Below are 14,735 nucleotides of genomic sequence, written 5' to 3' on the forward strand. Positions count from 1 at the left end.
TAAAGCTGCTAATGCTCGAAGGGTCAGGACTGTTTTGGCAGCAAATGGTGGACCAACACAATAGTAGGCAGATGGTCATAATGTTATACCTGATCGGTGGCCAGAAAGTAATGCCTGGTCGGCATAATAACTACTGCTTCTCAGTGGAAATAAAAAAAAAAATAGGCGATCAATAAACATCCACAAGTTACTGTATGTTTAGTGTAGGTATTTGCATTAATAACAGTGGTGTAACAGAGCCTCAAACACACCTCGTCGAGTGCCGGGTGCAGGGCAAAGAGCTCTCGATGTCGTTTGGCTTTGCGTTGCTCCTCGTTGTGCCGGTCGATCTCCTCGTTCGGGACTCTGTCCAGCAAGTGTGGAAGTAAAGAGTCAGGCTGGGAGTTCTTCAGATCGAATATACTGCAAGCCCAGCTACCGCGAGGAGTGTCATCTATGGACATGGACCTGCGCTTTAGGTCATCCTACAAAACACACACACACACACACACACCATCAATCAATTAGCCAAGCTAGTGCGCAAGTCATTTCAGTTTAATACCTCTCTATTCACACTCATGGTAAATAAAAACTCCAGGTCAGTGTGTGTGGAAATGTTTTACCTGATCGTCCTGATAGCTGCTGGGGTCAGGAAGCTCATCTGACTCAAACACTTGCTTGGGTAAACCTCTCTGCCTCTCCTTCTGCTTGTCCAGCGTGTTGGGGTTAAAGCCGGTGCCCAGCTTATGATACCTGTGCCACCAGTTAATTCCATGCATTAGACAACTTGAAATATAAGAAACAACTTTTACCTCAGACTGTTACCAAGAAATGATACTGAGCATTCTACATCTCTTGAACAAATGTCATTCTATCCACAATTACACACATTCTTGCTAACACCATGGTTTCAATCTGTTTTTAGTACCTGTGGGGAAACAGTAACTAAGAAAGAAAAAAAAAACCAAGCACAACCTCTGAACCGCTGTTCAACACATAAATAAATGATGTTAAATGTTTCCTACTGCACTGGAGGGTGCCGTGCACTGCAGTTTCTAATCACAGGCTAAACTGTGTGGTGCAATTTAGATTAGAGGAAACCTCTTACGCTAACACAATGTAGGCTTTGTGATCCTCAATCCTGGTGATTTGGTAATAAACAACCCTGTAACTGTGGCCTGTACTGCTCTTCCAGATCCCAGACTATTGAAAGTGCTGTACAAAATACATGTAATCTACAAGAGAACAACTGAACACTGTAGGTAAAATAACAGTGGAATAAAAACAATAACAAGCTAATCTTACGTATTAACCATTAATTACCGTATTTTCCGGACTATAAGCCGCTACTTTTTTCCCCACTCTTTGAACCCCGCGGCTTAAACAACGAAGCGGCCACTTTATGGATTTTTCCTGGCTTTTTCTCGGTTTCACAAACTTTAAGCCAAAAAACTGAGCCCCATAACATTAGACCAATGAATTTGCCGAACGGGTTCAGGTGAACCAATGAAACTCTGTATATTAAATCAGATGCGCTCCCACTGAATCGGGCCGCACCACATCATAAATATGGATGATGTTCCTCTGACGTTTGATCTGCCGCTCTCTCGGACTGTCAACAGGAAATGCGAATCATTCGTCACGCTGAAAACAACCGGGCATGAAAAACCACACTTCACCTGTGTTCTGAGCTGCACGGCATCGGGAGAAAAACTTCACCGATGGTGATTTTTTTTAAACACACGACGATCCCAAAAGATAGACTCCCGAGAGAAATAGTTGTGAAAGGAAGGAGGAAGACAGTGAACAATGACTTTCTTGGTAGGCTACTGTTTAGATACAAGTCGTGTAACAGACACTGTCTTTCGTAAAAGCCTGTGTAAAGTTCACTAGTTTCAGTGTAGGAACCTGTGGCTTATAGACAGTGCGGGTTATTCAGTGAGTGCGGCTTATATTTGGGTGCGCTTAATAGTCCGGAATTTACGGTATTTTTAAATAGCATAGACATATAGAATGGAATAAAGTGCAATGTATTACAAGTCACTTTCTGAGAAAATTAGGTGAAAGGAAACACAATGAAGAAAGTGAAAAAAGGATGGGCACGTGCTCAAGTACTGCAAAAGAGTAAACCTTAGGAAGCAAACATTGTTATATTGAATATTTTTGTTTTACTAGTTTGACTTGTGGAACGTATGTCATCTGTCAAATCTCCATAAACAATAAATACAACTTTTCATAAAGCAAGCCAAAGTTGAGGAATCTGGGTGTCTTACTTGCGGTTGACGATGGCCCAATCCTCAGTGTAGGATCTGATACAGTCACGGACATGTGCATCATTGTCACTGAAATGTGATTACAAGATTAAGTCACATGGTGATCGACATTTACTACATTTCACTGCAAGTATAAAGACAGCTGTACCTCTATTAATAGTAATGCAAATTTGCTCATGGAAAAAAAGGCCATTCAGAAACGGGCACAAAAGCTCGTACATTTTTACTTAATGTGCATAATGTGGATGTGAAATATTAAGGAAATACAGATCTACTCCCACAGCATTAGCTGCAAAGGAAAATATACCTAATTAAATAATAATAAGGGGAAAAAACGAGTTAAGCTAGCATGACTGGGTTATAGGCCATGAAATAAAAGCAAGGAGAAAGCGGCTTAAGTATGTGAGTGTCAGACAGGAAATGGAGGAGTTCCCCTCCATGCTTAAGTATAATATGCAGGCATTGTAATAAACAACAGCAGACAGCGTGGGAAGCTGAAAAAAGACCCCTGTACTGAATTATACCAAACCCCAGAAAGACAAAATATAGGATAAATCTTCTGCAAGTCTTTTCAACCAAGAATGCTGTACGTCTCATTACTTGGGGTTATATGGTAAAATTATACTTTTAATGTAGCATTTAATTAAAACCACTTTGCTATTTAGAGTGTATTATCAATTTTTTATTATTATTTATATTTTTTAATATATACGTGGACTATGATGTTTGCGGATGATATTGTGATTTGTGGTGAGATTAGGGAGCAGGTTGAGAAGAGCCTGGAGAGGTGGAGGTGCAATAAAGTCAGTAGGAGTTAGACAGAGTACATGTGCGTGAATGAGAGGGAGGGCAGTGGAGTGGTGCGGTTGCAGGGAGAAGAGGTGGAGAAGGTGGAGGAGTTCAGGTACCTGGGATCAACAGTGCAAAGAGTGTGTTAGAGAAGTGAAGAAAAGAGTGCAGGAGTGCAGGAGTGATTTGTGATGGAAGAGTATCTGCAAGAGTGAAAGGGAAAGTTTATAGGACTGTGGTGAGACCTGCGATGTTGTATGGTTTAGAGACAGTGGCATTGAGTAAAAGACAGAAGGTGGAGCTGGAGGTAGCAGAGCTGAAGATGTTGAGGTTTTTGTTGGGAGTGACGAGGATGGACAGGATTAGAAATTAGTTTATAAGAGGACAGCCGAAAGAAGAAGATATTTTTAAATATATAAATGCTCTTTTTGTTAATATGCACCAAACTACGTAAATGTTAAAAACACCCAAGAATTGGGCAGTGACTGACTGAAATTTTAGAACTTATGCAAGATGGACAACTGGAGAGTAGATGACAGCAGAGTGTCTCACACCAACAGTGAAACGTGGAGGTGGAAACTAAATGATTTGGGTTGTTTTAGAGCCGGGAAGTTCGGAGACCTTTTCTGGGTGAAAGTAATCTTTAACCAATTCCATTGGTTAACTACCATTCCATAATGGCTACGATTCCATAATTCAGTGTCATGCAATTATATCTGGACTGCGGCTAGTCAGAACCAACTTTACCATACACCAAGCCTATGTGCCAAAGCATACGTCCAAGCTCTGTAAACCTTATTTAAAAGGTACGCTGGACTGCCAGGTCAGAAAGTAACATCCAACTAACAAAGACTTTTGGCAAGTTTCACGAGAGGCAAAGTATTTCAGCTGAAATTTTATATCTGTACATTTATATGTGTGTTTAGTCAGAGTAAATCTTCATACTATTAAATGACCTAGTTTGTTGCATATAAACCTTAGGAACATGAATGTGACAAATTACGGTGTTTCTAAAGGTTTTGCAGGCACGGTATATGTATACATATACTCATTTTGTAAATCTATATTTTTCCCACTGTATCTTATTTTACTCTTTGTGTAATCCTATCGTTGTGATTATACAGCAGTTAATGTTAGTATCAGTACTATTAGTATTATCAGTATGTTGTATTAGCAACATTAGTAGAAATAATAAACAATAAAACAAACAGTATTACTTGTATTATAAGTATGTGTAGTGATTCTAGCATTGATTAACATTATTATTAGAATCATCATTATCGATTGTAGTAGAATTGTTAGTGATGGTATAATTAGTAGTTACAGCTTGAGCTTTGGTATCAGTATCATTAGTTGCAGTAGTGGTGGTAATGGTAGGGGCAGTAATAGTATCAGTAGATTTAGTGGAAGTACTAATGGTGGTAGCAGTAGTAGTAGTAGTTATAGTAGTATTGGTAGTAGCAATAATATTGGGGTGGTATTAGTAATAATATAATTATTTAAGTAGCAATAGTATTCGTAGTGGTAGTCGTACTGGAAGTGGCAGAGTAATACTGGTAGTTGCAGTGATATTAGTAGAAGTAGCAGGAGGAGGAGGAAGAGAAAGAGAAGTGCTAAAAGTACTAGTTATAGTAGTATTGTAGTGAAAGTAATTGTGTTACTTGTGGTAGTAATAGGTTTTGTTTTCTTCCAATTTTGCTCCGCTGATTTTTTTTTGTCTTTTAATTGTGGGATATTTTCTATATAAATGCTATATAGTCAAAATATTTGTTCCAGCATGCAACGTTGCGAAATCTGGAAATGTTCAAGAGGAATCAAAACTGCATTTAATTTTACTACTCATCTTCATCGGTGTCTCAGCCACCAAGAAATCGGCAAATCACATCACAGTACACTGGATATAAACACACATCACATGCTCACCCTTCCTCTGGCACTGCCTGGCCCAGTGTCCGGCACTCTCTGGGGGTGTAATTGACTTCTATATCATCAGGAGGAAACTCGATGAGGTCTCTCAGAGGTCCTGACTCAATAATTGGTGGATGAGTGATCAAATACTCTTCAAAGTCCACTGGCTCCACAGCCTCAGTCAATGGTACCTACAGGTAGACAGGAATGGGTGGGAGGTGGGGGGTTGAAGTTAAAACAGATTAAATGTGTATACAGTATGTTCATCATCCCTTTTTTTTTTTTTCTTTTTTTGAAACAAAAACTCAATTTCTCCAGTTAATTTTTGCTGAGCAAGTTTTTGTCTCATGATATTTGAGGTTATTAAATTTGTTACATTTAATACTAAATCACATTTTTATGTTAGCTTAGCCTGTTGGTTTGCCATTTGAGTGATTGCTTTTATTATCTGCATTTCTTTCAATAAATATTTGTCTGTAAAATAATTTTCTGTAACAGCCTTTCAGCACTTCCATTTTTGAGACCCTCGACACTTTATCCAGCAATTGCAGCTTTTGAATTATATTTTTTAAAATAAATACAAATAAAAATAGTGCTCGACTAACTACATGCATGTGACCTTATATAAATTCTGCCTGATTTTGATCTTTAAATTTGAGCTATCAATTGAAATTTGATTGTATGCAGTCTCTGGGATGTTTATATAATATATATATATATATATATATATATATATATATATATATATATATATATATATATATATATATATATATATATATATATATACAGTGAGGAAAATAAGTATTTGAACACCCTGCTATTTTGCAAGTTCTCCCACTTAGAAATCATGGAGGGGTCTGAAATTGTCATCGTAGGTGCATGTCCACTGTGAGAGACATAATCTTAAAAAAACAAATCCAGAAATCACAATATATAATTTTTAAACTATTTGTTTGTATGATACAGCTGCAAATAAGTATTTGAACACCTGTCTATTAGCTAGAATTCTGACCCTCAAAGACCTGTTAGTCTGCCTTTAAAATGTCCACCTCCACTACATTTATTATCCTAAATTAGATGCACCTGTTTGAGGTCGTTAGCTGCATAAAGACACCTGTCCACCCCATACAATCAGTAAGAATCCAACTACTAACATGGCCAAGACCAAAAAGCTGTCCAAAGACACTAGAGACAAAATTGTACACCTCCACAAGGCTGGAAAGGGTTACGGGGAAATTGCCAAGCAGCTTGGTGAAAAAAGGTCCACTGTTGGAGCAATCATTAGAAAATGGAAGAAGCTAAACATGACTGTCAATCTCCCTCGGACTGGGGCTCCATGCAAGATCTCACCTCGTGGGGTCTCAATGATCCTAAGGAAGGTGAGAAATCAGCCCAGAACTACACTGGAGGAGCTGGTCAACAACCTGAAAAGAGCTGGGACCATCGTTTCCAAGGTTACTGTTGGTAATACACTAAGACGTCATAGTTTGAAATCATGCATGTCACGGAAGGTTCCCCTGCTTAAACCAGCACATGTCCAGGCACGTCTTAAGTTTTCCAATGACCATTTGGATGATCCAGAGGAGTCATGGGAGAAAGTTATGTGGTCAGATGAGACCAAAATAAAACTTGTGTGTCATAATTCCACTAAACGTGTTTGGAGGAAGAAGAATGATGAGTACCATCCCAAGAACACCATCCCTACTGTGAAGCATGGGGGTGGTAGCATCATGCTTTGGGGGTGCTTTTCTGCACATGGGACAGGGCGACTGCACTGTATTAAGGAGAGGATTAACGGGGCCATGTATTGCGAGATTTTGGGGAACAACCTCCTTCCCTCAGTTAGAGCATTGAAGATGGGTCGAGGCTGGGTCTTCCAACATGACAATGACCCGAAGCACACAGCCAGGATAACTTTGATGAGTAACAGGCATCCTTCATCCTTCAATCTTACATTCCAGTGCTCATGTGTTCTATAATGTGTAAAGACTATAATCACACTCTTGATATCACCCAAATGAGGATGGGTTCCCTTTTGAGTCTGGTTCCTCTCAAGGTTTCTTTCTCATAACATCTAAAAAAGTTTTTCCTTGCCATGGCTGCTCATCAGGGATAAATACACATCGTTCACCTTAACTTAAATTCTGTAAAGCTGCTTTGAGACAATGTCTGTTGCGAAAAGCGCTATAGAAATAAACTTGACTTTAAAAAGTATAATTACCAGTGGTGGACAGTAATGAAGTAAATGTAATGTGTAACTGTTCTTAACCTGTTGGCCTTCGGCACAGATTTTGGGACTCGGAGCTGAAAATACCCTACCTAACTTTAAATGTTAACAGTTCCTGATAAAAGTGGGCTACATACACAAATTACATACATACATACATACACATATTTAAAAAGAACACACTTTGACCTTCAAAACCTATAAAATCGTATAAAACTGTAAAGGGAGATATATTGTAACTTACAGATGTAAAATAGCATCTCCATGCAGATCTCCAAGTCTCTGTTGTTACTCCGCCCCAAAGAATATTTTCCACATGGCTGTTTTTTTTTTTTGCAAATCTCCGATAAACAACTTTTTTGACTATCCATTTTTTTCTTTGCTTTCTGTTTTTGTAAACCAAGTCCAGTTTGCACGCGTTACAAACAGCTGGTTGTGCAAAAACAACTGAGAGCTGCATCACTCCCTGGTTCGTCACTCCACGTGCTGCTTCGGCCAGTAAGAGTTTATAAAGCGTAATAAAACTAAGACTCATAACAGTTGGGGAATAAAATCCTTTATCGTTATTACAATAAAAATAATATAAAGTAGTGCATTTATGCATGTAGTTGTTGTGTATTGCTTACACACATTCAGCAAATACATTCGTTTTACGTTTTCCATTGAAAACCAGTGATCTAATATCGCTGCTTAAGGCTTAGAGCGGGTGTGGCGCTGAAAACTAAGGGGTTGAATAGGTTCTTCGTGTATCTGTATTATATTAAAAGATTTCCATTTGGGAAGATTTTTACTTTAACTTTACATTTCAAAGTTGAATATTTTACTTTGTTCTCAACTTCATTTTGTGAAATCAGTCGTTTGTTTTTTATTTATGAGTAGAACAGGTCAAACATTCAGCAATCCACCAATCAGGGTAGAGCGCGCTCTGTTTTGAACAGTTCAGCGTTGGTTCAAAAGCAAGTATAACATTTTGAGAGTAATAAATGATGGAAGATGCTTCTGACTTCTTTTATCTGCACAATCTTTCTGAAGTAGTTAAAAAGAAGATTTTGGACTCGTGATCTTTTTAATAGATACGATTCAGTGTTTGACTCAATAATCTCATTCTATTAATAGATTGGTGTGCTAAGAACAACAGTCTCTTTACACATACACGGAGATGATTAGGTCTTGTGACAAGAAAGATAATAGGAACATTACTCAGTCATAATAAATCACAGTACTTTGGATACTTAAGTACATTTCAAAGCAAATACTTTTGTACTTTTTCCCAAGTGAAAGTTTAAAGGGAGCACTTTTACTGGAGTAATATTTAACCTACTGTATCTCTAATTTAACTCAACGACATGGTTGTGAACTTCATCCATCACTGATAAATACTAAGAACTCAAACCTGAATGTAAAAGATGGAAAAAGGGACTATTACTTCTAGAGCCTGAGGAAGTTCTACATGAGTGAGTGTTGTTGGACTACACTCACCGAGTTGCTCGCTGCATTACCCCCCAGATGGAGATTTTTGAGGAGTTGAGGGGACCCTCCATACTGACCAGCGATCTGCTTCCTCACCTCAGCAGCTACAGTCCTGAACAGAAGAGACAGTCAAGTTTTAGGTCCTGCATACAATAAACCTTTATTTTTAAATAACGATGGACTGAATCAATAAATATTTTATTCATGCCTATGACATAGCACTTTGAGGGGAGACCAAATATTCCAGATGAACACGCCTAAAATTGCTGGGAACATCCTTTAGGGTATGTACTTCTGAAAACCTACCTGCTGTAACCTACAATAGCATACAATAGGGAAGGATGTTGACTGTAATCAGGCTCGGAAACACAAAAGGTTTACACTCAATGCACTGACAAAAGGGTCTACATTCTTGATGTCACTGGGATTTTTTATTTTTTTTAATTAGGGTTCTTTTGTGAACTTGTGAAAGCATCAGGAAATACAACAAAACTATTCGATACAGGTATGAACTAGTTTTATGCTTAGTTGGGGCATTATATAGGCTTCATGACACTATATGGCCACCTAAATATTAGTCAGTGATATTCAAATAAACTGAGAAAAAAAAAACATCCCAACCCTCCCCGCTTTAGGCACATGCTTAATAAATCAATACAGCAAAACACCTGCATCAGCGGAGCGACAGTAGAATTTATAGCCGCTATCTAAAAATCTACTAAAGCAGCATCCCAGGGAAGAAGCTGCAAGTTTCATAAGTGTCACGAAATATTTATTTTCGATTATTCATTGATTTTTTTATATGTCTGTTCAGTTAATTCCTCTTCTGGGACATATATTAAAGATTCAACTCTAATGATCACTTAGACTGTAGAAATTGGCAAGCATGCCTCAAATAATAAATAGGGATGGGACTATTTTATTTATTAAAAATGAAAGATTTTATGAAAGATTTAATAAATAAAAAAAGGATTAGTATTTGTACTAATCAGTACATTAGCACATTAGTATTTGTACTGTATTTGCTCTGAAAAAAAGAAGAAAAAAGAAAAAAGGAGAGACCACTGCAAAATAATCAGTTTCTTGTGTTTTTTCTTACAGGTGCATGTATTGGTGAGATAAACAGTTTTGTTTCATTTGTTGTGAACTGACAAAATTTCTCCCAAATTCAATATATAACTAGTTATTTAGAGTGTACATTTAAAGGAAATTACATCACATCACATCACATCAAAATAACCCAAGATCATGCAGTATTTACAGAGCTTTAATAACTCAAATAAAACAAAATGCAAATAATTTGTAAACAAATTGTGTTAATGCAATGGTTAAATAGCATGAAGAAATCAGTATTTGGTGGAATAACCCTGACTTGCAATTACAGCTTTCATGCATTCTGGCATGCTTTCCACCATGTTTTCCACATTGCTGTTGGGTAACTTTATACCACTCTTTTTGCTTAATGGTTTGTGACCATCCATCTTCCACTTGACAACAATCCAGAGGTTTTCAATAGGGTTCAAATCTGAAGATTGGGCTGGCCATGACAGGGTCTTGATCTGGTGATCCTCCATCCAGACTCTCATTGATCTGGCTGCATGTGTCCTGTTGTCCTGTTGGAAAATTCAATCTTCTGAGCTGGGGAACATTGGCTTAGCAGAAGGAAGAAAAAGTTCTTCTAGAACAACCCTGTACCTGGCTTGATTCATGCGCCCTTTACAAAGACAAATCCGTCCAATTCTAGCCTTGCTGAAGCACCCCCAAGATCATCACTGACCCTCCTCCATATATTACAGTTGGTGCAAGACACTGTGGGTTGTAGGCCTCTCCAAGTCTCTGTCTAACCAGAACATGACCGGGTGTCGGGCAAAGCTGAAAATTGGACTCATCAGAAAAGATGACCTCACTCTAGTCCACTACAGTTCAATTCCTGTGGTCTTATGCAAACTTCAGCCTGGCTCTTTGCTTTTCACTGATGAAGGGCTTTTTTCTGGCTCTGTATGACTTCAGCCCTGCGTGTAGAAGCCTGTTTCGAAACGTTCTTGCCATGCACTTCACCCCAGTCTCAGTTTCTCACTATTGTAGAAAGTCAGCCTACGGTTCTTGATTGACATTCGAATAAGTTTGCAGTCATCTCTCTTTTTACTGACCCGTTTTCGGCCTCTTCCAGGCTGTAGCTTTGTTGATCCTTGTTTCTGCTGCTTGATCTTGTTTTTGTGAAATGCCGCCTTTGAAATATTAAGGATAGAAGCAACTTTCCGCTCACTGAATCCTCGTGCCAGTGAAGCTAGGATTGTGGCTTTTCTTTCTTCACTTCAACTTCTCTTCATTTCTTCAACCTCTCTTTTCACTCTTTCTGGCATGTTCAATGGTGATTTTTTAATTTCCAATTACCTCTGAAAGTCTTCTAGCCTTTTTTTACCCTCCAATTGGTTACATTGCAAAAAGAGTGTTGATTACAGCAGTGCTTTAATATATACGTTTCTCTCTATTAAATAGGATTGGATTCAGATGATCACCAAATCGGAACCTCATTAAGCAGAATGAAGTGTGCTTGTGTAAAAATTTAACAAAGACTGGCATGGAATGCATAGAGATGCTGATTAAGAAGTAAATTGCAGTGATCTCTTGTTTTTTTTCCTCCAGAGCTGTATATTGCAGATCAATATTTGCACATACTCAAAGTTTAATTATCATCATTATAATAAGTGTATATAAATGGAATCATCCTTTAAGAGAAAAATAATAACAGAAATGCCCATTAATTCCCATAACTGATTATCTTCTAAATTCTCATTTATAATAGACACTTAACAGATTTGTTGGTTAATTCACAGAAATAATAAACTTTGTTGCAGCCTTGATATAAAACCTATTACATTCTTGAACACAACTTCTTTCTATTTATTGTCTTTAAAAACAAGTTATGCACCCAAAACTTCTCTAAGTCTTTGGCTAATTGGCTGGGTGAAGATATTGAAGAAATCTGAGAAAAAAACCAATGTGACATCACTGATTAGCATTAAATTATTACATGTATTAGACACTAACTGGAAAAATATGATGTCGTGATGTCACCACTGGTTTTTGGCGCCCAGGGTTCCTGAGACTCGCAATTTATTCATTTAACACAGTGCTCACTGTATATTAAGACCACATCTATTGCACAGGACAATCCATCCACAAACAGTGTCAACACCACATGGCCAGTGGCCTTGTTGATTCTGGTCAGGCTTTTATTTAGACTAAGCATTCCTTGACAAACCGGAGAAAATTAGTTTAAAAGAGCCTAATGTTTACTAAGGCACTGGTTAAAACCTTCGTGTTTCGTGGCCTAACTGCCAGCCGAGACAGCTCCAGTACAAACCTGATTGTAAAGACAGTTAAAGCTGGAACGCAACATATGGATAAGATCTTGCGTCCAAAGTTGTGAAACAGCTTTGCTGTTCTCCGAAATGAACCCGGAGCAAAAAATGTTCTAGTTTCATTTTTGTTCTTTGAGCTTTGCCTGGAAAAAGTAACGTCTAGACGATTCATAATAGCAATGTCCATATCCATGTTTTTCTTGGCACCAAAACACGGCAAAATAAGCTGTTAAAAATAGGCTGTAGTGCAAAGTTGAGCATTTTGTCAGCATAGTATTTGTTTTATGCCTTCTGCAAAAAAAATAAATAAAAAATGGAAAAAAAAAATACTCGAAAATAAGGAGGCTGATTCTACAGTAGTATTTCAGCTTGTCAAGAGATTTTGATCACTAGGAAATAAAAAGCACTTTAAAGCCTAAAGTAAGAAACGGTGGGAAAAAACCCACAAAATAAAATCACACTGCAACATCAACTGAAACTAATTTAATCTTCTCATCACAAACCAGGAAAAAAAAAAAAAAAACATATACGGAATAAAAACAAAAGCCTGAGATCAGCTCAGGGGGTAACCAGAGGTCAAGACTGAACATCTTCTCCTGTCCAACTACCAGGAAAAAAATCCAATTTATGTACATGGTGGATTAAGTTACAAAGCCAACAGCATTGTGGACGACCCCACACACCCCTCACACACACACACACACACGCACACACACACTTCACTCTCCTACCATCAGGAAAGAGGTTCTGAAGTTTTCGGGCCTCACATCCAGACTGCAACATTTCAAGGCTCAAGCCATCAGCCTCCTCCCCACACACACACACACTCACACACACTGCACCTCTCGACTGCTGCTACTGCTGTTTTTGCACAACATTGTGTTTATGTTTACAAACACCGTCTTCAGTTGTCAGTCTGCACGGGTTTTTGTCTGCATTCGGTTGTACACGATGCACTTCATGTGGCGAGGACACTTACTTTAGTCCTTAACTCTGTGTTCTGTTATGTAGCTCTATGATGTTTAATGTAGCACCAGGGTTCTGGAGGAACGTTGTCTCATTTCACTGTGTACTGCAACAGCTATATATATGGTAGAAATGACAATAAAAGCTTCTTGACTTGACTAAGTTAATTATTTATTTATTTATTTATTTATTTTTTTTTTTAAATGCACTGAATACTCCTATTTCTATTAATGCACAAAAAGCTCCGCTGCCCAAACTAACACTAGCTAAACTGCGATTAGCAACAACAGCCAGGGCATAATTATAAAGCACACTGGTATATTCAACGGGTTGAATGCAGTTACGATGCTATAAACAATTTGAGGGGAAGTTAACAGAGGTTTTGGGGCGTGTCTATAAAATGGCTGACATGAGTCTATTGAAATACAAACGAATTTTCCGAAGCAGATGGCATCGTTCCGGATGTGCTTTGTATTTTCCAGCTGCATAATGCATTTCTGAGACAAGTTTATACATTTTTTTTTTTTTTAACAAAATATTTTCCCACATTAATCATATTAGAAATAATTATAATCAAATATTGCACCTTTAAATTCCATCTGCACATTAGAGAAAACTTGCTTAAGATAAAAAAATAAAATCAATAAAAAAAAATAATAAATAAAATAAAAACAACAAACACTACAACTGCTTACATACAACAGCAAATAAAAAGCATCTGAAAAAACTGCAAACACTACAATTAATTCATTACAACATGCAATAATGTTTTATTGGATTTTCTCCCACGAGTCGCTGCAGTTTACCAAAAATGGTGCGAAAAACAAAAAACATCCAGTGAGCATCAGAAGCATTCATTAAGGAAATTCACAGTAGAATGGCCAAAACGGTTCAAGCTGCTAAGGGTTCATGTGTATGGCAGCTCAAAAATGCATTCTGTGCAACCTCGTGAGCAGAAAAGTATGTCTTTGGTACAGGACAAGTCAAAAGGAGTTAGCATTAACATATAGTTGCATGTAATGTTGTGGAGCACCCAAATATTATCACTTACATTATAGCAGCTGAAAAAGACTAATACATATTATGAAATGAACCTTTGTTTTTTTTCCCTACTTTTCCCAGGTTCTTGGGCAGAAATATAGTATAAATGCTGTAAAAAAAATTCCAATACCTGAATAAAGCACAAACAGATTTAGGCAATCTGAAACATCTGATCCTCTGACAAAGAGAGTTTTAGGAATGATCACAGGGCAATCTATACACCAAAGCCATATCATTGTGGAAAACTACATACCACAAGGCCATGTGTTTCCTCTTTCTAAAGTCCATATTTTACCCTAAAAGATTACAGATCTCACCAAGTTGGGTTGTCATTAAAGCAGAACAGCTGCCCATGATCACTAAAGGCAGACTACACTAAAATATCCACACTGTCACTGTATACAATCAGATACACCCACGCAGTTACATTCTCAAATCTTATTGGCCAAAAGGTGTTCCACTATTTTTCCACTATTCTGACAGCACATAATCTGACACAAAAAAAAGCAGAAAAAAAAATAAATAAAAATTAATTAGAAATACACAATCTGGACCAAGGTTTGTGAACACCTGACCATAAGGTTTGTATTTGCTTTTTGAAAATCCCGTTTAGGGCTGCAGCTACCGATTATTTAATTAATAAAGTATTTTACCAATTATTCCGTTGATTAATCGAGTTATTTGAATAAGTAGGTTTTCTTTATTAAAGCGCAA

The 14,735-nt window shown here is 37.6% G+C and overlaps 1 protein-coding gene across 33 annotated transcripts in view; it reads right to left on the reverse strand.

Annotated features, from left to right (window-relative positions):
* dock7 (dedicator of cytokinesis 7) overlaps positions 1-14,735 on the reverse strand; it is a 63,187-nt gene that overhangs the window by 45,429 nt on the left and 3,023 nt on the right. For all 33 annotated transcript variants that reach the window (XR_014537354.1, XR_014537355.1, XR_014537356.1 and 30 more), the window contains exons 2-6: positions 8,659-8,761; positions 4,965-5,140; positions 2,253-2,321; positions 603-732; positions 252-464 (exon numbers count right to left, since the gene is read on the reverse strand). Coding sequence is in view for 30 of the 33 variants with exons in the window: in XM_083565231.1 (XP_083421357.1) it covers positions 252-464; positions 603-732; positions 2,253-2,321; positions 4,965-5,140; positions 8,659-8,761 (691 nt within the window). In the remaining 3 variants the exon portion in view is untranslated. The remainder of the gene's footprint in view (positions 1-251; positions 465-602; positions 733-2,252; positions 2,322-4,964; positions 5,141-8,658; positions 8,762-14,735) is intronic.

The sequence above is a fragment of the Silurus aristotelis genome (assembly GCF_946808225.1).
Source record: "Silurus aristotelis genome assembly, chromosome: 2".
Classification (NCBI taxonomy): Eukaryota; Metazoa; Chordata; class Actinopteri; order Siluriformes; family Siluridae; genus Silurus; species Silurus aristotelis.